At 40.6% G+C, this 25,905-nt stretch overlaps 1 protein-coding gene across 1 annotated transcript in view; it reads right to left on the bottom strand.

Annotated features, from left to right (window-relative positions):
- MYO3B (myosin IIIB) overlaps positions 1-25,905 on the bottom strand; it is a 108,807-nt gene that overhangs the window by 27,428 nt on the left and 55,474 nt on the right. Inside the window, exons 13-15 of the mRNA XM_057550943.1 lie at positions 20,096-20,173; positions 17,778-17,955; positions 15,770-15,944 (exon numbers count right to left, since the gene is read on the bottom strand). Of these exons, the coding sequence (XP_057406926.1) occupies positions 15,770-15,944; positions 17,778-17,955; positions 20,096-20,173 (431 nt within the window). The remainder of the gene's footprint in view (positions 1-15,769; positions 15,945-17,777; positions 17,956-20,095; positions 20,174-25,905) is intronic.

Below are 25,905 nucleotides of genomic sequence, written 5' to 3'. Positions count from 1 at the left end.
GCCATATTCTGGGACATAAAACATGACTTAATAAATTAAAAATATTCAAGTCACGCAAGGTATGTTCTCTGACCAGAGTGGAATTAGATTAGAAATTAACAAGAAGGTATCTGGAAAATTCCCAAATATCTATGAACAGACTTCTAAATAACCCATATAACAAAGAAGAAATCAAAAGAGAAATTAAATTTAATCGAATGAAAATGAAAACACAACCTGTCAAAATTTGTGGGAGATTGCTAACTAAAGTAGTACTTAGAAATGTAACAAAGAAGAAATCAAAAGAGAAATTAAATTTAATCGAATGAAAATGAAAACACAACCTGTCAAAATTTGTGGGAGATTGCTAACTAAAGTAGTACTTAGAAATGTATACCATGAAACACCTATAATAGAAAAAAAGAATGGTCTCAAATACATGATCTCAACCTCCACCATAAATTAGGAAAAAAAGAGCAAATTAAACCCAAAGTAAGCAGAAGAAAGGAAATAATAAAGATCATAGTGAAAAATCATTGAAATAGAAAAGAGACAATGAATGAAATTAAAAGCTGTTCTTTGAGAAGGTTAATAAAATTGATAAGCCTCTAGCCATACAGATCAGGAAAAGGAAAGGAAAGGAAAGGGAAGGGAAGGGAAGGGAAAGGAAGGGAAGAAAAGAAAACAAAGGTATGAGATAAGTGATATTCTATAGATTCTATGGATATTAAAAGTATAAGGGAATATTACAAACAACTTTATGCCATGTTAACAAGCTAGAAGAGAAAAAGCATATTATCTTAATAAATGAGGAAAAGGATTTGACAAAATCCAATATCCAACACTATTTTTTAAAAAACAAAAATTTTCAATAGGCTCATACTAAAAGGGAATTTCCTTAACCTGAAAAAAATAAACTATCTATGACGAACCTACAGCTAACACTATATTCAATGGTGGAAGACTGAATGCTATCCCCCTAAGCTTAGGAACAAGTCATGTAGGCGTACTATCACCACTTCTATTCAACATTGAACTAGCCAGTGCAAACAAGAGAAAGAAATAAAAAGCATCTATATAAGAATGGAATAAGTAGAACTGTCTTAATTTGAAGATGACACAATTGTCTACGTAGAAAAGCCAATGAAATCTACAAAACAAAAAATACCCCTACCAGAATAAGTGAATTTAGTAGTATTGTAGGTTAAAGATCAATATACAAAAATTATTGTATTTCTATATACTAGCAACAAACAATTGAAAACTGAAATTGAAAAAACAATTTCATTTATAACATTTAAAAATGTGAAATACATAGGGATAAATCTGACAATAAATACACAAGACCTGTGCACTGAAAATTATAAAACATTGGTTAAGAAAAATGAAAGAAGACCTAAATAGATGGAGAGAGATACTACGTTTCTGGGTCAGAAGAATTAATGTCGTTAATATTTGAGTATAGCAGGTTACCCTCCATAATGCAGTGAGCTTCAACCAAGCAGTTGAAAGCCTTAAGAGAAAAGTCTACGGTCCCTGAAAAGAAAGGAATTTTATCACCACACTGCCTTTGGACACAAGACTACAACATCAACTCTTGCTGGAATTTCCAGTCTCACAGCCTGCCCTGCAGATTTCTGACTTGCCAGCCTCCACGATCACATGAGCCAATTCCTTAAAATAAATCAATTTCTCTGAGAGCAAGAGAGAGCGAAAGAGAGAGAGAGAGAGAGAGAGATCTACATCTATACCTATATCTGTATATATAAATACACACACACATCCTATTGGTCCATTTCTCTGGAGAACCCTAATACAGTTCCAGTTCCCTTTTGCTGTTATTTAAGCACAGAGTAAAGACAGAGCCAACCCTGGTGATAAACTTCTTACAATGTCACTAATGGTAGAGGCAAGTCTTGTGCAAAACCATGAGTTGGTAGAAGGTTGTTTTTTAATAACTTCCTTTCCTCTCTCTCACTTCTCCCTTTGTCACTGAACTTCCCAAGTTTCCCACAGATGTTGGGTTTGTGTACTGTACACTGGGGGTCTAGGACATCCAAATCCAGCTGTTCCTCCTCATGTTTTCACAAACAGATCTTCCCTGTCCTGTGTCAAAACTCTCTGTGCCTGGGCATTGTTGCAGGGCCATCTGTGCAGGGGATTAGCTGGCTCATCTAATAAACATTTGGATCCTGAAGGGAATTTAGAGTCATCAATAAAAATTCTTACTTCGTTTAGAGGAGAAAGCCTGAGAGAAAGCCAGAGAGCCAGAGCAACTGGCTCAAGGTCACAAACTTAGTTAGAAGAGCTAAGACTTCCCTAGGTCTTCTAATCCCAAATTCAGGCCTCTTTACACGCATCAAACCTACGTCTACTCTTAGCTCTTAGTGTATACACCTGATGTATTGTATATACTGGGTAGTATCTTTGACTCTCTAACAGGTACCTTTGATCCTCCAGCAATTTCCAGCTAACTGGAGTGTCTACAGTGATCTGGAATATTGGGCTTTTGACTTAGGAGAAGTGTTGATTTCCTACATCTGAACGTCAGCTGTCAGGCCCTCCTTGACACATGTGTGAGAGATCCAAACAATACTCTACTTACACTAGTGTATCAGTAAGGTGTTGGTGTTTCAATGGAAAACAACAGACATTGTCTTTAGCGTATCCTCCAGGGTTATGAGATTCTAGCCCCATTCACCTTCTTTGAGCTATTTTGCAACTCTTTCTAAATTGCAGGTAACTGATAGATACATAAATTCTGTCCATTCTGGTGATGATTTTAATTGACTTCCTCTCCACTGTGGAAAAATCAGTTTTGTCTCTATTCACAATTCATCTCAACATTCCTTTACTTCATATACGCCTCTGGTAGTTTGACTTTTCCTTTGAACCAATTATTACATCTGCTTGGTTCCCTCATACCATGTGAATAAAATAAATTCTTTAAACACATTCATCTTTACATCTGTATGTAAGTCATGATTTTACCTTCTTCTGAAAATTATCTTTAAACAAGAGAAAGAAAGAAATTGAAAAATTCAGGCTATGGAGGTTTGACCCAAAGGAGCACAAACACACGGGCAGGTGGAAGCAGGAAGTCCTCACACTTAGGTAGACCCGGTGCTACCAAGCAGTCTAAAAGTCTAGTGTGCTCAGAAATACTGCCACTCTTCTACTTATAACCTTTGAAGTGGAAATATTGGTTAGTGTAATATGTTCATGTCAGAGTTTACCAAGAAAGTCAAGCTGTTTTCCAAAGTGATCACACCAATTTATAGCCTCACCAGTGGAGTATGAGAGTCCTGCTGCCCTCTATCCATGGCAACCCTAGGAATTGTCAGACACACCGATTACTGCCAAAATAGGTGTAAAATGGTATTTAATTGTGGTTTTAATTTGCATTTCCTTAATTAGATGTGGCTGAACTTCCCTTTTGTTTTCAGCAAAGTCTTCTGACAATGACGTCCTCTGACAGTGGACAATATACAGTACAATGAATTTAATTCCTCTATTTTTTCCTAATGATTACCCATACTCCTGGAAGGGGAAAGGAAAAGAAGAAAGAGAGAACTAAGAGGTGTCTATTTTAGGTAAAAATTGTATTAGCATTGGAGATTGCTTACATTTTTGTAATGCCTGACATTTTAAATTTGTGCCTCTTATCATAGTTATTCTCCTCCTGCATTTTTATGTTGTTTGGGAAGGATTTGCCTCCTTTAAAGATGTTTTTGAAATCCCAACCTATAATGAATGAGCTCTGCTTTGATTCATCCTTCCAGTTTGAGTTTCGCAAACACATGCAAAACATACATACCTCTAAATGGAGATGCGCACAGACCTAAGTCAATAGTGAGACTTTTAAAAAAGGTTAATTATACATTTTTATTTTCCTTTAAAAAAAAAAAAAAAAGACAACCTTAAGCAAATAACTTCCTTTAGGATGGATCATTCATTCTGTACAGTTTTAGGGCTCTGATATAACCATGCTGTTCCCATTCATCACTTTCTAAATTAAATTGACTTTTCATCCCCACTCTACTCATTTGTTTATTAAATAAAACTTCATTTAGGACCTATTAATGTGCCAGATACTGATGGAAGTGCTGGAATGGCATGAGTGAGCAAGGCAGACAATTTCCCCACCCTCATAAAGCTTACATTCTAGTGGGGGAGACAAACGTTAAACAAGTACATAAAGGACATCATGTTGAGTAGGGACAAGTGCTATGAAGAATAACAGATCAGGGTAGAGGGGGTTAATGAGTATATTTGGGGGTGTATTTTGGCAGGCAGCCTTTAGCAGCTGGGATGGTGAGGGAACTCAAGCCACATTATCTGAGAACTGGTGAAGACATTGGGGTCATTGAACTTAAGAGACAAAAATACTTAACAGGGTCTTGTACGGGATGGGAAAGTTTTCTTTGACTCTCTTAGGGTCCTTCCCTGTCTGGGTCTGAGAATTAGACTTTCACAGACAGATTTACAGAAGAAAAGCACATAAATTTATTCAATATAAGTTTTATGTGACACAGGAGCCTTCATAAGGAAATGAAGACCCAAAGAAATGATTAAACTTGAGTGTTTTTATACTAGTTGTGATGAAGGGTAGAGAGCTGTGGAAATGTGTGATAAACAAGGAGTTTGAGCTAAGTATAGTAAACTAGGGGAAACTGAACAAGGCCTGTTTGTCCTCTCTGTGTCCCTTTGTCTTCAGAGATAAGGATGCTCCTTTCCTCTAGGTGTACGGAGGGCACCATTCACAAGACAGTTTTTTTTTTTTACAGGTAATCAAATATGTCTCAAATTTTAATAAGATCCTCCATACATACATTTATTTACTACTGAAAATTGAAACAGCACATCAAAAATTTTTATTACAATTCAAATTTTTGAAAACCAGAGAATTTAGTTAATACACCTTGCTCTAATTATGCTCTAGCCAAACTACCCAATGTTTTCTTTACATTCCTTCCACACAAGTTAATTTGTTTCAAATTCTTGATATTGGGTTTCATCTTACTGACTTAAGGCTGCTAAAACAGGCAATACTTGAGACCTATTAGTGCTTCTTTGTGTCAAATCAAGAAGTGGAACTCAAGTATATTCAAATTATTCCAGGAACTCAAGTTATTCAAATGCAAACTATCAATACATAGATTCCTTATAAGTTACCTGTATCAAGATAGAAAAGAGATGCAAGAAAAAAACACATCACAGAACTTACAGGTCATCAAAATATTGGTACACAGTCTCTCCTAGAGTAGAGTAGCTTTCCCAAGCTGCTTCATAATGATCCTAAAATTATTAGCAAGAAAAAAACAGTACAAGAATAAAGTTTATGGCTCAATCGACTCTGTGTCATAATTATTTTCCGTGATCGTATCCTCAGAAGGAGCTCTATGATACAGGTAATAATGACAGCTACATCTAAATCTTTCCATGTTTGACTAAGTCTCAACTTCCTTCTGCCAAGGTTCTCTTTGAGTCAGAGGAAATTGGTTGCCGCAGTGGTATTTAATAACTTGAATCATCCTTTCTATCCTTTCTTCCCAAGCAGTTAACAATGTCCTCACTCCTCTCCTCCTATAGGGTATGCCTTCACCAAGTCTCTGGCCACCCTGTTGAGGTGGATATTCTGGTAGAAGGGAAGGGGATTTGGTACTAGGGTTGAGAGTCAAGTTACGAAGGTTCTTTATTAACACTTCAGAGACAGGTTGCGAGGCAGCTGGAACTTCCTGGGAATTTTCTTCGATGGACATCTGAGGAGACTCCAGGGTTCAGTTTGGGTTAAACTCTGATGAGTCCATTGGAAGTCTAGTCACAGCTTGAAGTTCCTTTGGGTTCCAGGGGAAGGTGATGCTTAAGACTCTCAAACTGCTACAAAGTAACAAGGAAGAACTATAGATCCGGGAAAGAGTGAGAAAAATCCAAACTCTGACTAACTGTGGTGAGAGAAAAATCTCACACAGGACAGTTTTATGGCCTGCTTCATGGAAGGTCAGCAAGTCCTTCCTACACACGTCATTTCTCAAATTCCTTCAGTCTGAAATATTCAATATGCCAAGGTGTCATATTTTGGGGTAGTGTGTCCTGAACATAGTTAGTCTCTTAAACTGTCATGTGCAGACCACCTGCATCAGATCCACCTGGAGATTTCATAAAAGATGTGGATTCCTGGGTCACACTCCAGATACAGAATCAGAATCTCTGTGGTCAGGGCTGAAGAATCTATATTTTAACAAGCTCCTACGGTGATTTTGATGCACTGTAGAGTCTGAGAACCACTGACTGAGGGGAACATAATAGCTGACTGCCATCAAGTGGAGAAGGGAGCTGATTTGTTGTCTGAAGCCCAGAGGGTAGAACTGGGATGAATGTATAGGAGTTTCTGAAGGTTGGTTTTGGTCAAGGTTAGTAAGGACTTGGCTGTGATCAAACATCTGAAACATGGAATGAGCTGCCTCAGGAGCCAGAGAGTAAATTCTTAGACTAAGAGCTATTCAGTAGGAATCAGACTGACAAGGTCAAGCATGTTGCCAAAGAAATTCTAGTTTTAGCTAGGTAGTTGAATTGGATGACCCTTTAAGATTCCTTCCAACAAAGATGCCATGTTGACATGTCCCTTGGCCTAAATAATTACTTCTGTGATTTTAGAACTGATGTTTTTTATCATTAACCCAGTACTGTTACTATCACAAATCTTGGGTGATTGTTATTACATTTGGGTAAGTTGGAAGTCTCCTACAGCAGCATCACCTGGAAACTTGCACAGACACCTCCCTACTGAATCAGAGACTCTGAGGGTAGGGCTCAGCAATCTGTGTTTGAACAGATTAGCCCTCCAGGATAGTCTCATGTGTGAGATAGTTGAAAAACCACTGTCTTAGACAAACAGAATCCCACAGAAGTGAAGTGACTTGTCTACAGTGATCCAGTCTATCTCAGGAAAGAAACTGGCTCCCATGTCTCTCTGTCATCCTTTTTCTTTGTTAGGTCCAAATGACTTTCTGGAGCACATCACTTTCCCTTGGAAAGGGCAACTGTTCAAAATCTACCCTCAAGAAATTCTCACACATGTTTAATATTTAGGATTGTTGATTGAGCCTTGCTGGCAAACAATTGGACACAATGTAAATATCCACCAGGAGAGGGATGGCTAAATAAATATCACAGGTTTCAATGAGGGAGTTAAAAGGAATCTGTTACAGCTATGGAACAACATGGATTTATCTCTAATACATATTGTTAAATAGGAAAGCAAGTTGCCAAACGGTATAAAATGTGTGATTCAAGCTGAAAATTTAGGGGTTTTTCCCTTTCTCAATCTCTCTCTCTCTCTCTCTCTCTCTCTCTCCCTGTGTGTGTGTGTGTCTGTACTCTGAAAGGATAAAACTACCCAAAAAATAATAGTGGATACTCTAGAGAGGGGCCACGATGGGGATGCTGGGAAATGGAATTAGGGAAGCAGAAAGAAAGACTTTAGCCTAACATATAATATTTTAAAATTTTAGAGGAAATGGTATTCATACATTATTTTTGCAATTTGAAAATTAATTTCAAACATTAAGTAAAAATTGTTATGGTTAAATTACGACGGGCCCAAATCCTGGTCAAAGAATCCTGTATACTAGTTTGATTAATATCTCCTGCATCGAAGTAGAAATATCCCCAATCATATGGTGAAGAGCAGCAATCCTTTCCCTATTTTAAAATATCCCTTGAGGGACCCTATATCTGTATCAGTGACCACCCAGATTGTCTCCTCAGACACCCGAAATACAGGACAATTACCTGAACAATTAACTCCATATAAATAATTTTCTCTTATGTAGATAATGGAGGGAACTGAGCTATTTTGGCTTGGATAATTTGATAATTACCACCAATTGCCCATTTCCCTTCAGTGTGTATAAAAATCCAGATTTAGTTTACTAAGTTCTTTCTCATATTTACCATAGGGCCTTTTATTTTAATTTTTTTCCCCTTCATGTTTGGCCTTTAAAAAAGACAGAACAGCTGGCCACCATCTGCTACCAAAAAAAAAAAAAAAAGTCATTATATCCGTTATATCCTTAAGAAGACTCTTCAAATTTGGATCTTGGGATAAAAAGCCACGTTGATCTATGCTATTAGATTGTGGAAGTCCTGAGATTGTAAATTCTAATTCCGTAGTGCTCACTACAGCACTTGGCGCACACAATAGGCGCTTAATAAATGTTTCTGATGCTGTTGCTGCCTCCTCATATGCTCTAAATGGGAGACTTTCTAAAGAAGAAAAACAGAATTAGAGATTGAGGCTGAGTTTATTCACAAATTAATTTGTAATAGAAAGTTAAGCTTTAAACTGATCATTCTATTTCACAACTAGTAAAATTATGAATGTATTTTTTTCTGCCTGAATTCTACAGATTGATTTTGCAATGAATATTTGGATGTGTTCAACTGTGTCATTTATGTATTTTGAGGATGGGCTATGAAATCAGATTGACTCTCATTTCATATCCTGACTCTACCACAGACTACCTGTGTGACTTTAACCAGTTTCCTCATTTGCAAAAGTGGAATAATTTTATCTATTTGGGGGGCTAGTACCAGTAGTAAGTGAGATGTATATGTAAAGCACTAACAAGAAGCCTGCCTTAAGCAGATGGTCAATAAATGCTCCTCTCTCCTTTCTTCTCTTCCTTTCTTTGACAAAAATTTATTTTTCTCTTCCCCAACCCAAACGTCTATGAAAAAGCAGCTAGTGATTTTTCCTCTGAGTCATCCCTAAGCCATGGTTTTCAGGGTTGGGCAGATATGTACTGTAAAGTGAATGGAACATGCTAGAACAGGAATGACTAAGAGGTCAACTGTGGGTCAGCTGATGGACTGGGCAGTGGTTTCTTAGAGCACCATATTGGAGGGAATTCCAAAGCCCCATCTGGGCTCTGGAGGAAATGTGCCTTGACTGAGGAGCAAGGTCTGCAGCTGGGGCTGGAGAGCAAAGTGGAGCCCATTTGCCGTCTCTGTGCCAGGAGGTTTCCTCGCATTCTCCTCCTCTTCCACCTTTTCTCTTTTTTGTCCATTATTTTCTTCATTCTGTCTTCTTTCTGTTGTTTCATTGTTATTATCCAACATAAGCTAGTCCCACTGAAATTTGTTTAAGGAATCTCCAAGCAGGGATATAGAGTTTTAATTCATCTACTGATTTTCATAGAATAAGCCAGGCAGCCAATTCAAAAGTCCAGGGTGGCAGTCTTCTCAACTGCACTGATACTGTCTAACATCTTCATAGCATCTTTCTTCGTGTTTTCCTTTATTATTTCTTCACATACTGTTTCCATAGCATGGCCACTGTTCCCTGTTTCTTTACTACATGGATTCCTCCCTATAACTGAATTAGCTCATGAGGCTGCCCACAGAGCAGACATTAAGGAAATTGGGAGAGACAGCCTGGGCTTATTACTGCTGCTGCTCAGTATCTTTGGAGAGTACTGTGATTGATATTACCTCTTGTATCCACTTTTCAAATCACCACTATAGATTTCAGTCTCAATCTGCAGAGCTATCAGCTACAAAAATGATTTTTCTGATACTTGAATAGATATGAAACAGCTGTCAGCAGTGTGGGCTCTGTGAGAAAGGGAGGGTCTTAAAAGAATAAGTTTTGGGATTGTGAATCATCTATAGGCAAGTTGGGAGGGATCTTCAGGTCAGGCCAGGCCAAGTTGAATCCATACTGCACCCTAAGAATGGAGAGAGGTGGTCACAGAAATTCTCTTCAGTCCATAGTAACCTGGAGAGTTACTGATACTGTCACCTCCTTAGAGATGGGACCTTGGCAAAGCTACATCATCCCTCTGGCCTCAGTCTTCTCATCTGTGAAATGGGAAAGTTGGACCAGGCCATCTCTTAGAGTTTTTCAATGATATCTTAAAAGGTAGTTTTAGAATGCTTTTTGTTTATTGCACTAACCAAAGTTATAACAGTGGTAATATAAGAGTTAAGGGAGAAAAGAAGTCATCCAAGGTCTCACCTACACAAAAGGCATCAACGCACACACAGTTGGGGAGCGGTGAGCAGCTCACTCTCTCAAAACAACAACAACAACAAAAGGGTAGGAATGACAGTATACAAGAACAGCAGTTGTTAGACATTCCTCCCAGAGAATGCCACCACTCAATTGCTGCCCCTAGAAGCTAAATGCAGAGACTGTTCACATAAGCATGCAATATATTTTACTCACAATGCTGAAGCTGTCCATTAACCTCCCTAAGTATTATCTCTTACATGTCTCTCGCAACCACGTAAATCAATTTGCAGGGAACTGAGGACTCTGTTCACTTAGCTGCAGATATAGTAACTTATCTAAATAGCACATTAAGATCTATTTTATGTCAGGCTCTCACCTGTGTGGTTATAGGTGAAAAGAAAAAAAACCCAGGGATGTCCTGGGAGAGATAAGGCATGGCATCACCATCCTAGCTGCTGGAGGATTTGTGTTTCCTTACTCACTGCTCACTACCCAGAGAAGAAAGTAGCAGCTTTATTTTTTGAAAATTGAAATTTGGATTTCAGTCTTTCTTGAGATGTCTGGATTCTTCTGTGATGCTGATTTTTCTCTCACCTCCTGTTCTGTGAGCCAGTACTAACCCTGGGGCTCTGTAAGAGAATATCAGGGACCCCGTCCTTATAGATAAAGTTTTCGCAGTGATAACTGATGACATTCAGTTCACTTTGCAAGAGCTAAAAGAATTTGTTCCATGCTTAAAACTGCAAACACATCTTTCCACGGCAATGGGATTAAAGGGTCCTCAATATCTTGCCTGCTTCCACTCAGGCACTTCTGCACTTTTTAATTCTTAAACTATAATCCTGAGGAAGAAGCTGTTGGCAAGGAGTAAGAAATGAGTGGGTTGTGAGGAACTGAAAGTATTTATTCAAGTTCATTCAGCCCCTTAGTCGTTCAGTCACTCCTTCATTCAATTAATAAACATTAGATTTCTTTTCTGTGACAAGCATAATTAGTGCCTCTCCCATTACCATTCCCACTTCTTCCTAGCTAACTGAACACCAGTTTTTCTTTGGGTCACAATGCACCCAGCCCCAGACCTGTTCCCCACTTTCTAAGCCCCTCTTTGTAGCTAGGAATGGTCATGTGACTCAGTCCAGGCCAGTGAGAGGTTATGTGAAATGGTTTCTGGGAAAATCTTTTCTTTCCTAATAAAAGCTGGGCAAATGTGGCTGACTTAGCTATTCATCCTGCCCCTTCCCTTTCTTCCTGCCTTGAATGCAGACATAATGCCTGGAGAGGTAGCAGCGACCTTGTAACCATGAGACTATAAGCTAACCCATACACACTAAAGATGGTAAAAAGAAATGAAAGGAGGTCAGAAGATACGCAGGCCCCTGATAACATCATTGAACAGCTAATATAACATTAAAAATAGCTTACCTCTCAATTTCTTTTTGTGAGAAACAAACAAACAAACAAATCTATTTGGCAATGGTCCTCAGTTTGGGCAATTTTGCTCCCCAGGGGACATTTGCCAATATCTGGAGACAATATTTATTGTCACAATTTCAGGTGGGGGGGATGTTGCTATTCGCATCTTAAAAGGTAGAAGCCAGGGATGCTGCTGTACATCCTACAAGGCACAGGGATAGCTTTCCACAACAAAGAAGTACCTGGTCCAAAATGTCAGCAGTGCTGAGACTGAGAAACTCTGGGTTAAGCCACTAAAAATATTTATTGTTTGTTATTCACAGTTAAATGCATTCCTAATTGATAGATTCCCTCATTTGAGAAATACTAAACATACACCATGGGCCAGACACCATACCATACAAGATGCCAGAGATACAAAAATAAGTAAGAAGTCAACGGTCAAAGTCCAAATATGAAAGACTTGAAAACAAAGGTCGACTCCAAAAATGTCTGGATGTCTAGAGTTGCTCCAGACAATCCACTGGCAAAAGTATGTGGATCTCAAAGGATTGCTCTAGAATCCAAGAAAGTCAGTTGGTCAACTCTGGAGATGTCCTCAGTGAGGAGTTTTATGGGTCTTCTCTCTTAGAGTATAAATTGAAATAGAAAGAAGGCTTTGCTAAGGGAGTATTAAATCATGGCAAGAATTCTGCAGTATAAAAGGGAAGAAGCAGCCTTCTTGAGCAAAGTAATTACTGAAGACTATTCTTAGAGTACAAATAGAGGCCAAATAGAGGCCTGACAAAGAAAAGTGACATCCAACACAGTCCTAGATAGGACAAGGCTATCATGACCCATACTGATAAAGAGAAAAGTGTCAAAAATGCAAGAAGATGAATTCAAATTGGGCCAGAATAGATTATAAGTTTTTTCTAATCCCTTGGTGAAGTAGAGCTGGAAACTGTTTTCAGAAACCTGCTGTATAGTAGAGCGGTGGTTCAAAAGACAAAGATCCCAAAAAACAAAAAGCCAACTACGCTTAGGTTAACTTAGTAAACTGTATATAGTTCTCATTCCAGAGTTAACATTGTTATTGTCAACAGAACTTTTATTCTTCTTAGAAAATTCTAAATTAAAGATCTCCTCTAGCTACCCGGGTTGGGGTAGACCTTTTGGCACTGTTACAGTTGATTCCAGGGTATGTATTCGTCAGATAAGGGGTAATGAATCCCTATGGTCTTAGCCTATCCACTCTCTTCCTCTCCTTCCTTTAACAGAGCCCCTCAGACCATGGTTCACATGGGGCTGACTCCATGCCCTGGCACTTGACCAAAGACCCTGCCAATCATCCCCCTGGGCACAGTTACTGGTATAAGCACCGGCACATGACCCAAGCTGGGACAACCAGAGAGTTCCTTGTAAGGGAACTCTCAGGAACTTGCTTGTTGCTGATGTTGCTAAGCCTTTAGGATGCTTCCTACAGGAGCTTCCAGGGACCATCTTTGCCAACATGTGAGGAAGAACTGCCTAGCTGACAAGAAACTCAAAAGAGGGAAAGCAAAGCTGCTGAAAAGAAGACAGTGGCTTGGTAAAATTGCTTGATGTCCTGTATCCAGACATATCTTTGAACTTCCTAGTTATGTAAGCCAATATATCATCCCCTTTTAAATTTTGCTTCAATTCACTTCAGTTTCAGTCACTTGCTATTAAAAGATTCCTGACTAATACACCAAGTAAGCAGCCTGCTTTTAGAGGCTCTTGCCTTAATAGGGCATATGTTGTGCTATGTTAGGGAGCTCTAATCTAAAAGATTCCTTCTTTTCTGGAATGTGAGCTAAGAGGTGGGAAGATGAGAAAAGAGGCTAGAAAGGAGCCAGAGCAGACAATCTCCCTTGTCCTATGAAGTTTGTCTCTTCTAGAAAAAAAAAAATCAGCATGTATTGTAGAGAGAAGGAAGGAAAGTTTGTTTAAATGTCACCTTTTTAATGTATCAAACTCTAATAATAGCATTTTCAAGCTGGGTAGAGACTTTTTATTAACTTATTATGGTTTCTTACCTTTTCTTGATAGAGAGCTACTTATCACTTACCTGAAATCTTATGCTCTAACAATCTAGATCCTACTTTATAATGCAAATTAAACTTAACCTCAACAAAGCCAGCTCCATATTCTTGTCATGCACTTCAAAACTGCAAGGACCAAAGAGTCAGTCAGGAGATGGTAAAAGAACATAGTGATGAAGGGGAAGGAGTAAGAGTTTGATTCAATTCAATAAATATTTATTAAACACCTAATTCGTATCAGGGACAGTGCTGGACAGTACAGATACAAAGTTGGCTGGAAAATATCCCTGCCTCCCAGGTGGTTAATGTCAAGGTAAGAGCGGCAGCTAGTTTCTACCTCAATGTAGTAAGTGCTACTGATAAAGCGCATCAGAGAGGGTCCTAACTCAGCCTGGGAGAGCCAAGGAGGGTGTTGCAGGGAAGAAAATGCCTGTTCAAAGTCCTGAGGGATGAGCAGGGGTTAGCCAGGTTAAGTCAGCTGACTGAAAACTTGGAGAAGGGGATTCAGGCACCAAAGCATGAGCCCAACATGAGCAAAAGCAGGGAAGCATGGAATGACGTGGGGTGTTCATAGAAATCTTTAAAGTAGTTTGGTTTTTGCTGGAATGTGAGCTGAGAGGTGGGAAGACAAGAAAGAAGAGACTGGAAAGGTGGGCAGGATCCAGACAGGGAGACTCCCCATATCAGGCAGAGGGGTTGACGCTCACCCAGTGAGGTCTGGATGGTCATTTCAATTAAGGATTTTAATCAAGGAAGCAACATGATTGGATAGGAATTTTAGGTAAACTGTACTCTGTGGCTCTTTGGAGAACAGAACAGGCATGAAGTCCATTTAGGAAGTTAAGTCAAGAGGGTGGACAAAAGAGCCTCAAAAGGTTTGGAATAGGTATTGATCAATGGGATAGAATTGAGAAGTCAGAAATAACTTATGACCAATTTATGGTCAACTGATTTTTAACAAGGATGCCAAGACAATCCAACAGGGGAAAGAATAGTCTTTTCAGCAAATAGTGCTAGGAAAAGCTCGATATCTATGAACAAATGAATTAAGTTGGACCTGTACTTCACACCATACATAAAGATAATTCAAAACGGACCACTGATCTAAATATAAGACCTAAAACTATAAAAGTCTTAGAAGAAAACATAGGAATAAAGCTTCATGACCTTGGATTAAGCATGGTTTCTTAGATATGACACCAAAAGCATTACTAACAAAAGAAAACACAGAAAAATTTGGCTTCATCAAAATTTTAAACTTTCATTCATGAAAAGATACCATCATGAAATTGAAAAGACAACCCACAGAATAAGAGAGAACATTTGCAAATCATATATCTGATAATGGGCTAGTATCCAGAATATATAAAAATCAATAATTAAATGGGTAAAGGATTTGAATAAACCTTTCTTCAAAGGAAATAATACAAATGACCAATAAGCACATAAAAAGCTGTTCAGATTAGATAGTGGTTATTGTTGCACAACTTGTGAATATACTAAAACCTTAGAACTGTGTACTTTAAAAGGGTGATTTTTATCATATATGAATTATATCTCAAGCTGTTGCTATTATTATTGTTGTTGTTATTATTAAAAGGCCTTGGGAGAAGGGATGGGGGATTAATAAAGCCTTGGGAGAAGGGATCAGGAAATTCCCAAGGGAAACCTTTTGAGAAACTTTAGCAGGTAAAGTTGGCAGGACTTCTGATGAATTGTTTGAAGAAAGTGAGAAGACAGAGGTGACCCTAGATTTCTGGAGGAGAGGAAGTAGAGAAATAGAAGGGAGAAGGAGATGAAGGAGATACCAGGGCACATAGCTCTTATGCCATCATAAGAAGAAATGGAAGTTGCTGATGAAGGAGAAGAGGTTAAGAGTTTCACTTTGTTCAACAGACACTGATTTAACAACTGTTATGAATTGGGTCCTGGGAGATGCAGTTCTCCCTCCTGTGAGCTCAACTGGGAGAGGTGGGCCTTTGTGGAAGACTCAGAGGCTAAGGCCCCGGAATCTGCATGCAATCTCTGAAAATCTTTAGGATGTGGGCTCTGTGTATTCCCGACTTCTTATCATGCAGATGATGAAACACATTTTACAGAAATATTAGGTTACTTGCCAAATACTACATCCAAGAGGAGACAAGAACTCCGATCTCCTCACTAAATTATATTATTTACTACAAGAGTTTAATAAACAAACCATAAGACTTTGAACTGAATGTGCTGTGCTACCCTTTAGACATTGGCCAGAACACATCCCAATATGTGCACTCATATGTGTGTATGCCAGTATAGACCTTCTGCCGGACCATACTTCAGAGCCCATTGACCACAAAGCCAATGAGTGTTCATAGTCATTTTCTGTGATGTCTCAACAGCATGACTTCCAGGAGGTTTCAGCCAGCTGCCCAGCACTGTCAGGTGGCCCTTCTCATGCTTCCAATCCACCTGGCCCCACTGATGAGAGGGTGTTGGAAGTAACCCTTTCTCTGAAGGCTCCATGAATGGAAAATAGGAAGGGCACTTCTAAGTCATTTTGCCAGAAAATTCAAGGATGATGGGGCAAAGAAATGTTTTAGGTTTGGCCATGTCTGCAGACTTGGGTGACTTGGGGAAGTCCTTCTGCATTTGGGAACCCGACAACATAATCCTCAAAACACTGCCTTTCAGGTGTGCACGTCAGGCTTCAGTCCTGAGTGCCAGAAAATACAAAAAGGTAAAGAGTAACATTAAACAAGTCTTTATCTTTTATTTACCACCACCTGATAAGCCCTGCCTTTGATTGTTTTGTCTGCATATTTCCTGCTAAGAGTTTACAAAACAGCACTCCTGAACAGGAAGATAAGAGGCGCACCTATTTGTTGAATAACATCAAGGGGGGAAACTGCTAACTCATCCATTTTGTTGTTAAGTTGCTCAAAAGGATCAAAATACCAATTAACTTGCTGGCTCAGAAATCTTTGATACCCTCAGATTTACTGACATTTTGAAACTCTTGTTCATACTTGCCTACTGGCTTTCTGATTACGAACAAAGAAGTGCCCATCTGTTTAGCATCTGACCTGTTTTCTTAAATATTTTTACGTATTCAACACTTAGTGGCTAAAAATATTTGACTAGTCACATTCATGAGCTAAAATAATCTTTTTTTGTTTGTTTGTTCTACCTCCAAATTTAAGAGGGAAAAAGAGGCTCAAAGACACTTCATTTTAAAAAACCATTTCGTTCTTATTTTTAATTTAAAAGCTCTCATTGCAAATAACTTTTTTTTGCCCTTTTGTCTCCATGGAATTTAGTGGCATTGGGAAGACCTGATGAAGCGACCTGCCATATTAGGATCCATTCTTCTCTGAGGAAAAAATGGAAAAATGACCTTGGGCATAAGTTTCAGAATGGTGGTAAAAAGAAACAGATTTTATAATGAATATTAATTTCCCTCTCTGGATAGCCTCAGACAGTAGTGTTCCTCAGAGATGGTTTTTTGTTATTCTTGTTCCTTATTTCTTCACGGAAGGTTTTGTGAAAATTCTACCTGTAATCATATGCATGTGTAAGGCATACCTATGGCAGCTGTTCAGAAAAGAGCAGCATTTCACTCTTAGGTAAAGGCAGTTTCTGGGTTTAGAAAGCTCTACAGCAATTTTTGCAATAAACATTTATTGAATGCAGTAGGCCGAGGAGATTAAAAGTGTGGCTGCTATAGCCAGACTGCCTGGGTTCAAATTTTGGCTCAACCATTTACTAGCATGGGATCTTGGTAAAATCACTTAATTTCCTTCTGTGCTTCAATTTCCTCAACTGTAAAATGGGGATAATAATAAAGCCTAGCTTACAGGGCGGTTGTATGGATCAAAGGAGATTATATATTTGGGACAGTTTAGGTGCTATGTAGATGTTAGCTATCATATTATATCGTGCCAGATGCTGGGAGAGGGGTGGATGCCTGGGTGCATTTACATTTGCCAGAATCTTGACCCATTTATGGAGGGATACTTTTGTCATAGCAATTAAATACCTGGAGATTTTGAAACCTAAGGGTATATAACAGATAAATATCTACGGATATTTTTATTTTTCAAATGTGATCAGGAGGGAGCTTAACCTGTCCTCCAGATGACTGTATAATTTAGTTGGAGCACAAGAGAAACACAACATTTAAGCAAGTAAATGCTAGCTGGTAACTAGCCAATTACATGTTTGGAGGCAAGTGGGCAGGAGGAGTGATCCCAGGGGACAGAATGGCCTTGGCAGAGCTGTGTTTAACATAATGTATTTCCCAACATACCAGACTGACCTTTTCACAAACTCATCGAAGAGGATACGGTGGGAATAACCCTGCTGGCGGATGCTGACCGTCTCTAGGATGCCTGTGGAGCGGAGCTGGGCCCGCACTCTGTCTCGGGTGAACTTCAGTGCCTCTCGGTCATCGTTGGGCTTGATGCAGCGTACAAAGTGGGGCTGTCCCACCACCATTTTGGAGAGCAGATCCATCAGAGAATACTACCAGGGAGAAAAACACACATGAAATGAGGTTACCACAAACATAATAGATAATTACGACACAGGCCTGCTGGGCCTCCAGGGCAGTTTGTTGGCTTGTAAACAACTCATGGAACCTTTGAGGCTACACAAGAATCCAGCAAAAAGAAATAACAACATAAGTTCTGACGAGTACTTATCACTGCCCACAGATTCAAAAGTATTCTTTAAACATCACCTGGTGCCAAGCAATACCCCATTTGGCAGAAACTCAGCCGTCTAAGAACTTGCTTAGGTTACCTCGTAACTCCATCACCAGAACTAGCTTGTCTCTGGTATGCCAAGGTGATGTTCATAAACTGTATCCATAATTTAAAATATCCAGCTTTGGCTCCCTAACTCAGAGGTTAGAGCACTGGTCTCATAAAATGTCCAGCTTTCAGGGAAGGGGTCAGTTGCTTCTTCAACCTAACAATCACCAGAAAGTCTAAGCAACTCTTACCAATGTCGTTGTTAATAAGGCAGAGGAAAAACAAGAAAAATAAAGAGGGCAAAGAAAACAAGAAAATCAGAGGGGAAACAGAGATTATAATGAAGATGAACTAACATACACCGAGTGTCTGGCATGGGGCTCTCGCAGAGAGAGCGCACCTGGAAAGGCTGAGTGGTGCTCGCTGCTCCTCTTTTGGACATGCCTTCAGGGGCAATTACAAGCCACACGTAACATCAGTCCCATTATTGCATAATCCTACCTCCTACTAATCCAATACATGGTTACCTAGCTTGGCAATATGCCTTTTTTTAGCATTTGGGGACCAGTGTTTTGAGGACACCCAACTGGCTGTTATGGATATATTTCTGAAAACTGGAAGCCAGAGGCTTCTTCTTCTGAAAGAGGGACTCTAGGATCTTGAGGATGACCTCACAGAGTCAATCAGAGCCTCCAAATCCCATGGGATACACACACACACACATGCACACACACACGCTAGGAGGATATAGTCAAGCCACTAAAGGGACATGATCAGGGTAGGTCTCAGATAAGAAATAAGTGGCAATTAGAAATGTCCAACCATGAGGGATGAAGCAGGGGCTGAAAACCCACCTGCTGGAGAAGGGATCACTGCACAGATGGAGTGCTAGACCCAAAGTCCTCTAGGCCCTTACAATCCATCCCCTGAGGCCAATTCTAGTCTGCCTCTAAAGCACAGCTGGATAAGTCAGACTTCTTAGCTTTACATCTTTCTTGAACCTGCTAGCTTTCGGTGGAACCTTCTTTGCATGGTGCTGGCTCCCAGGCCCTACCCTTCAGCCTGCCTGGCAACTCCAGCTCATGATCCACTGACTTACCACTCCTGCCAAACCCCTTCCTGGGGCCAACCCCACCTTACAACCTTATTTCGTTGTCCCTGAGTTCAGTAGTTCCGTCTTTGGCTTAACAGCATGTCCATCGTGAAGCTGCCTGGACCTCAGCTCCCAGTAGTCAATGATCTAAAAGGGGCTTCCAACCCCAATGCTTCATAATTTGAAGATAAACAGATCTGTTCAAATTAGTACAAAGTGACAGTGCCTTATCTTTCCTATCTAATGTGCATTTGACAGAGTCCCTCTAGAGACGACGTTTTTACTCAAAGGCGTCATTTCACCAGATGAAACATGAGGAATTGCGGTAACAGAGATGGGAAATAATTGGGCTCAGGCAAATGGGTCTTGCAATGGGTCAATTCAATCCAGGAAAAGAAAGTCGAAGCTAAGACATAGCCTCTCATGAACTTGATAAACCACCTTCTGGAATTGTATTAACTACTTTACTTCTCAGTAAATATGCTGGAAAAGTGGCTGACTCCAGTAGTTTTAAGGCCAAGAAGCAGCTGAAATGCTAACAGGATCAGGACATTCAACGGACAGGGCTATGTGCCAGCGGCGGAGAGGGCCTCTGTAGACACGTGAGGGCTCATCTGGTCTTTCTGAGATCAGAGAACACTGTACTCAGAGGGGGCGCCCCGTTGTAATTTTCCTCTCCCTACACCACCACCTTTCTTAACTGACTCTTGAGCTCTGATCTTATTTCAGTGACTCTGTGGGATCTGGGCCTCTTGTGGGAAGGGTTGGCAAGTCCTTTCTGGAAACAGGCAGAATAGAGATCAAGAAGACTCCATACCCGGAAGTAAGAAGCCATGGTCTGCCCCTTCATGTTGGTGGTTTCTTCCGGATGCCGTATCACCTCCAGAGTGTCCACCTGGAACAGAGGCAGAGGCGAGTGGTTTGAGGATATAGACAATGTATTTTCCCCAAATCTGAAATGTTATTTGGTCAAATATCTGAGGGCCCTTGATGTTTAGGACACAACTGTACATACCATGGGGGAGGAGTTTAAAGACATCTAAAAGAAAAACAGAATTTGCACTGTTCTACTCTCTTGACAATGACCACACTCTGTGACATACTATATGGTCTCAGTACAAACCCCCATCAGTGTTATTTCTGTATTTCTCCATGCTCTAATGGGCCACTATTAAGTTCTCCAATAATGTCACACGAGACCAAATTATTTCTTAAAAGAAAACTGGGCAAAACCCATGAGGCTGGGCGATTACAAAGCCCCGGTTGCACCACAGGGCACTAGGGGAGCCCTTTCGCCTTCCGGCCATCAGACACTAACCCTGCCACACCCCTCCTGCCGCCCACAGTTACCACGTGCTCACTGCGGACCAGAGCTTGGGATACACCTGTTCCCAATCATCTGTCCCAACTACCTGGGCCGACTGGAAGGAATTTAGAATGAAAACAACTGTAGCAAACAGTTGTGGCACCCTGTGTTCCATCATTTTATCTCAACAATAAAATCCCTGCTCCCGCACACACAAAGCTATTTGGTTTGCAGAGCACATGAGCAGCGTTTCAGCACCAGCCTCCTCTGTGGCAGCCTCCCATCTGCTCGGAACAGGTGGCAAGGGTATGAAGCACAGACATTTGAACTGCAAGATGCTGCTGTCAGCACGTGTGTTCCACTCAGTGGACTGCTGTCCAGGCAGCCACCTCCCCACGGGGTGAGAATGTCTGCAGCCTTGTTCAACAACAGTGAGAAGTGGGTGCTAGAAGGGACGGGGCCATGGGGAGGTGGTTGAATAATGAGGCTTACCTCGAGGGGCATTTAGGAGACTGCGTGCGAAATGGAAGAAAAGGCTTCAACTGGCTTGGATAAAGAAAACAGGTCTGTTTAAGAAGGGGAATAAATGTGGAGCTAAGTTTTCAAAAACTAGAAAAGCAACCTAAATAGTGAGCAGGAATATAAGGGTAACTCTGAGAGAAGTGATGTCAGGGGTCGGGGGTCGGGGGGCGGTGCGCGGGGCAGCTTGCATTCTCTAGGCTGCAGATTGGATCTGTTCCCAAAGCCATCATTTCATCTGGATGCAGCTGAAGCAATGGTACAACTGCCTGTAGGTCTGACTTTTTAATTTTTTTAATGAGAAAGGAGGAAATGAAAGCTCTGTGTTGAGAAGGAAGGCTGCTCTCATAGAGAAAAGAGAAAAACACAAACACAACCACCCCACCTGCAGAGGTCCTATGGCGTTATCTGCAGGGACCACATGGAAGGTTTCTTCCCCATCTCACCCCCACTTGGAGGACAGAGCTCAGCATTGGTGAGGTTTGGGGAAAGCTAGTTAGGACTGAAGAAAGAAAGATCTTGGCTAGGGTCTGCCTTCGCCAAATTGTAAATTCTGAGAGTTTTCCTAAACATTCTTTCTCCCCACCTGACCTTCATGTGCACTCCCAACTATTTCTTTTATTCAGAGATCCTCCCTGAAGAACCACAGCTTGCTTTGAACCCTGCTTTTCCTCCTTCCTTTCCCTCCCTTTTCATTCAAATTAGCCAGCGAGTGCCAGCCTCTCAAGCTCTAATTCACTGTGAAAGGGCAGCTGAAAAGCTCATCCATATTTCTCTTACTAGTAGCATTTACCTGTTACCCTTCCTCAGAACATACAGTGGACCCTTGGCATTTGAGAATTTAACAGCTTAGTGATCAGAAAAATCTTTGATGTATATTAATTCTGCTAAGACATAATTTAAAAAGTGTGATATGTATTGTTTTCAAGATCAGTACCCATCCCCTGCAGCAAATTGGAAAAATACAGAACGAAGCACCAATTTGCAATCCAAGTTATAGGGCTGGTGGGCTCCTGTAGCCACCCAGCACGACTTTAGTTCCGTCCTTATACTCACATACAGAGTAACTCTTGTAAAGTAAGTAAAAACCTATTCTGTGTTATATATAACTTGGAAATGTTAATGTTTGTCTACAGTTCATCACCTACATATTTAGTACTATATTTTAAAGAATAAATAATATACTATTGGGGTACCTTCTAATTTAAGAATTTGGAAAGGTCTTGGGTTGGTCAAGGGTCTCTTGCATATTTGCATAGTCATGAAGCTCTCCTGTGCATGGAGTAGATCTAAAAGAGGGAATTTCACTTTGGACAAGGGACATACCAGAAGTTGCCTCTCTTTTCCTATCAAAGTAGGAGACCTCTGTCTGCACTGGGCCTGCCATGAACTCCACAGAATTCAAAAAAACTCGAAAAAAAAAAAAAAAAAAAAGAGAGATGAGAAGGTTGTTGTCTAACCTAAGAGCTTGTCTTTCTGAACTAATTTAGTTAATGGTAGCCTCATTTAATTAAAAAAAAAAAGTCTCTTAGAAACAATCCAGAAAGTAGGTTCTATTGAGGTCATCATCTAACAAATAGTTCTTTCCAAAGGTGGGGATCTCACAACAAAAAACCAGCCCTCTCCATAGCATCGTATAAGTTTTTACCTCAGATCGGAGAAAAAGAGACAGGAAAGGCTTCCTAGGCTCAGGGGGTATGTGCTACAGGGCACAGGGTTTGGAACTGGACACACCTGCTTCAAATTCTGGCTCCTCTGCTTAATAGCTGTATGGACTTGGACTTGTTAGTTAACTTCCCAAAGCCTGTGTTATTTAAAAACCACTGCCTTGCACACACACAAGAGGCCAGTCAGTTCCCCTTCCTTCATTACCGTGTTTGATTCAGTCGTAGCTTAGTGATCAGTACTAAGGATGCAGGGTTTTGTTCCATGGAATAAGGTGAGTACTAGCTCCCATGCAACACAGCAAGGACATCTTTTTATTTATTGGCAGAGAAAATATTTCCAATGAAAACAATTTCAAAATGATCAGTAGAACTGATATTTTGGATAAAAACATTGTCTTTCTAACCCAGTATACCCTTCTTCTAAACCACCAATTGCTACAACAGTGTAAGCCAAATGGAGCTAAGCAAGCTTGTTGTTTGCCCACGTGACAAATGTCCTACCCCATTCCTTGTGAGCGGTGCTGGTTAGCCTTCAAAGTAGTCATGAGTAAGCTTTACAAATTGTGGTACAGACCCCAAGCCCACAGGAAATGAGCAAGCTTCTGTATACATATGGACTACACACATGGAATTTTAGATGGTTATCAAAATGTGAGTAATAAAACATTTACTGTTTCCGGTGTGAAATCACTATGCTAAACACTTTGCCTACACTATGTCAATGAATTCTCAAAAGGACCCTATGAGGTAAACACTATTATCACTCCTATTCTACATATAAAGAAGTTAAGGCTCAAAGATTTTAGGTAAATTTCCCAGAGTCCTGCAGCTAGTAACTGGCCATGCCTAGATCTGAACCCAGTTCTGATTCCAAAACCTACTCCTTAAACATTACATACTGCCTTTCTACATGGTTTGTTACAACTTATAGAATCGGTCTGAAAGCATGGTATTATTAAAAAGATTTGCCTCATCTGTCAACTAAATTTACTTTAGGATAAAGACACAGACTCCAAAAAGTCTCACAAACCATCTAGATCTCAGCAATAAATGAAAAACTGAAGGATTTCTTTTCCCCCTTGGTCTCCGTAAGTACCTACTATCTGCATCCCAAAACCTCAGAAGTATTTATATTTAGGTTCTTGACAAGGCCTTTGGTCAAGAACTCTTACTGCTATCAAGTGATCCATCCCTCTCTCAAGGAAACAGTCCCTACGGCATCACTCCCCTCAAAAGTCTCCACAGCACTGAATGAGGAAGCAAGGCTGGCCTTGACACCGGCCCAGTGTGAGGGTGCTGAATGTGGTGGAGGTCAGCTTTCTGCAAGGCCACCTCTGCTATTTCATCTTGGGAAGGCAGAGAGGAACTGATGGAGTTTTTTATTGCTGTTGTTACCCTTCATATTTTCTGATGCCTTAATTAGAACTTTCAGCTCATATTCTTTCCTAGGGACAATAAATCTCTAGTCATTTTCATCTCACCTATATTTATTTTTTTTTTTTTTAAAGGATTTTCTTTTTTATTTATTTATTTATTTATTTATTTATCTATTTTTGGCTGTGTTGGGTCTTCGGTTCGTGCGAGGGCTTTCTCCAGTTGCGGCAAGCGGGGGCCACTCTTCATCGCGGTGCGGGGACCGCTCTTCATCGCGGTGCGCGGGCCTTTCTCTATCGCGGCCCCTCCCATCGCGGGGCACAGGCTCCAGACGCGCAGGCTCAGCAATTGTGGCTCACGGGCCCAGCTGCTCCGTGGCATGTGGGATCTTCCCAGACCAGGGCTCGAACCCGTGTCCCCTGCATTAGCAGGCAGATTCTCAACCACTGCGCCACCAGGGAAGCCCTATATTTATTATAGTGATGTAAATATACTCCACACACTCGAGGGCACACTTCTCATGTAGGCAGGGCAGGGAGGGAGATAACAACGTGCTGATACCGAATGTGGAAGGCAGGGGGACAGGTCCTGGCAGAGTCCAGCAGTCAAAAAATCAAGTTGAGGAAAGGAGGGGAATATGAGTTGACAGAGAATATTACACAGGAGTCTTTCATCTTTTTGAAAGGAACGTGTCACGATCCTTTTTAGAATCTGGTGGAAGCCAATGACTGCAAAAAAACATATACAGTTGATCCTCATTATTTGTGGATGCTGTATTTGTAAATTTGCCTACTTGCTGAAATGTATTTGTAATCTCCAAATCAATCAGTGCTCACACGCTTTCACGGTCATTTGCAGACATGCAGAGCAGTGGAAACTTTGACACCTGATGTGCATGCTTCCAGCTGAGGTTGAACAAGGTGACACTCTGTCTTCTGGTTCCAGCTCTCATGCTGTAAACAAGTGTCTTTTTCAAGGTCTACTTAAGTGCCATGATTTTTGTGCCGCATTTTTGTGCTTTTGGCTGGTGATTTTATTGTTTAAAATAGCGCCTGGGGCTTCCCCAGTGGCGCAGCAGTTAAGAATCTGCCTGCCAACGCAGGGGACAGGGGTTCGAGCCCTGGCCCGGGAAGATCCCACATGCCGCGGAGCAACTAAGCCCGTGCGCCACAACTACTGAGCCTGCGCTCTAGAGCTCGCGTGCCACAACTACTGAGCCTGCGTGCCACAACTACTGAAGCCCATGTGCCTAGAGCCCCTGCTCCACAACAAGAGAAGCCACCACAATGAGAAGCCCGTGCACTGCAACGAAGAGTAGCCCCCGCTCACCACAAGCAGAGAAAGCCCATGCACAGCAACAAAGACCCAAAGCAGCCAAAAATAAAAATAAAAAATAAATTTATAATAAATAAATAAATAAATAAAAATAAAATAGCCCCTAATCATAGTGCTGAAGTGCTGTCTAGTGTTCCTAAGTGTAAGGAGGCTGTCATGTGCCTGTTGGAGAACATTTGTGTGTTAGATTAGCTTTGTTCAAGGCATGAGTTATAGTGCCGTTGGCCTTGAGTTCAATGATACAAATACTGTACTTGAAATATTGTTTTATACAAAGCAATACTACATATAATTAATTATTTATAAGAAGTATCTAGTTGACCTGAGCAAAACAGGTTCGAACCGCATGGATGCACTTACACACATATACTTTTCAATGGTAAATACAGCACTACTACACGATCCATAGTTGGTTGAATCTGCATC

Source organism: Balaenoptera acutorostrata, chromosome 8, assembly GCF_949987535.1.
Source record: "Balaenoptera acutorostrata chromosome 8, mBalAcu1.1, whole genome shotgun sequence".
Classification (NCBI taxonomy): domain Eukaryota; kingdom Metazoa; phylum Chordata; class Mammalia; order Artiodactyla; family Balaenopteridae; genus Balaenoptera; species Balaenoptera acutorostrata.
The sequence above is the reverse complement of the archived record's forward strand: the minus strand, read 5'-3'. Positions and strand labels throughout refer to the sequence as shown.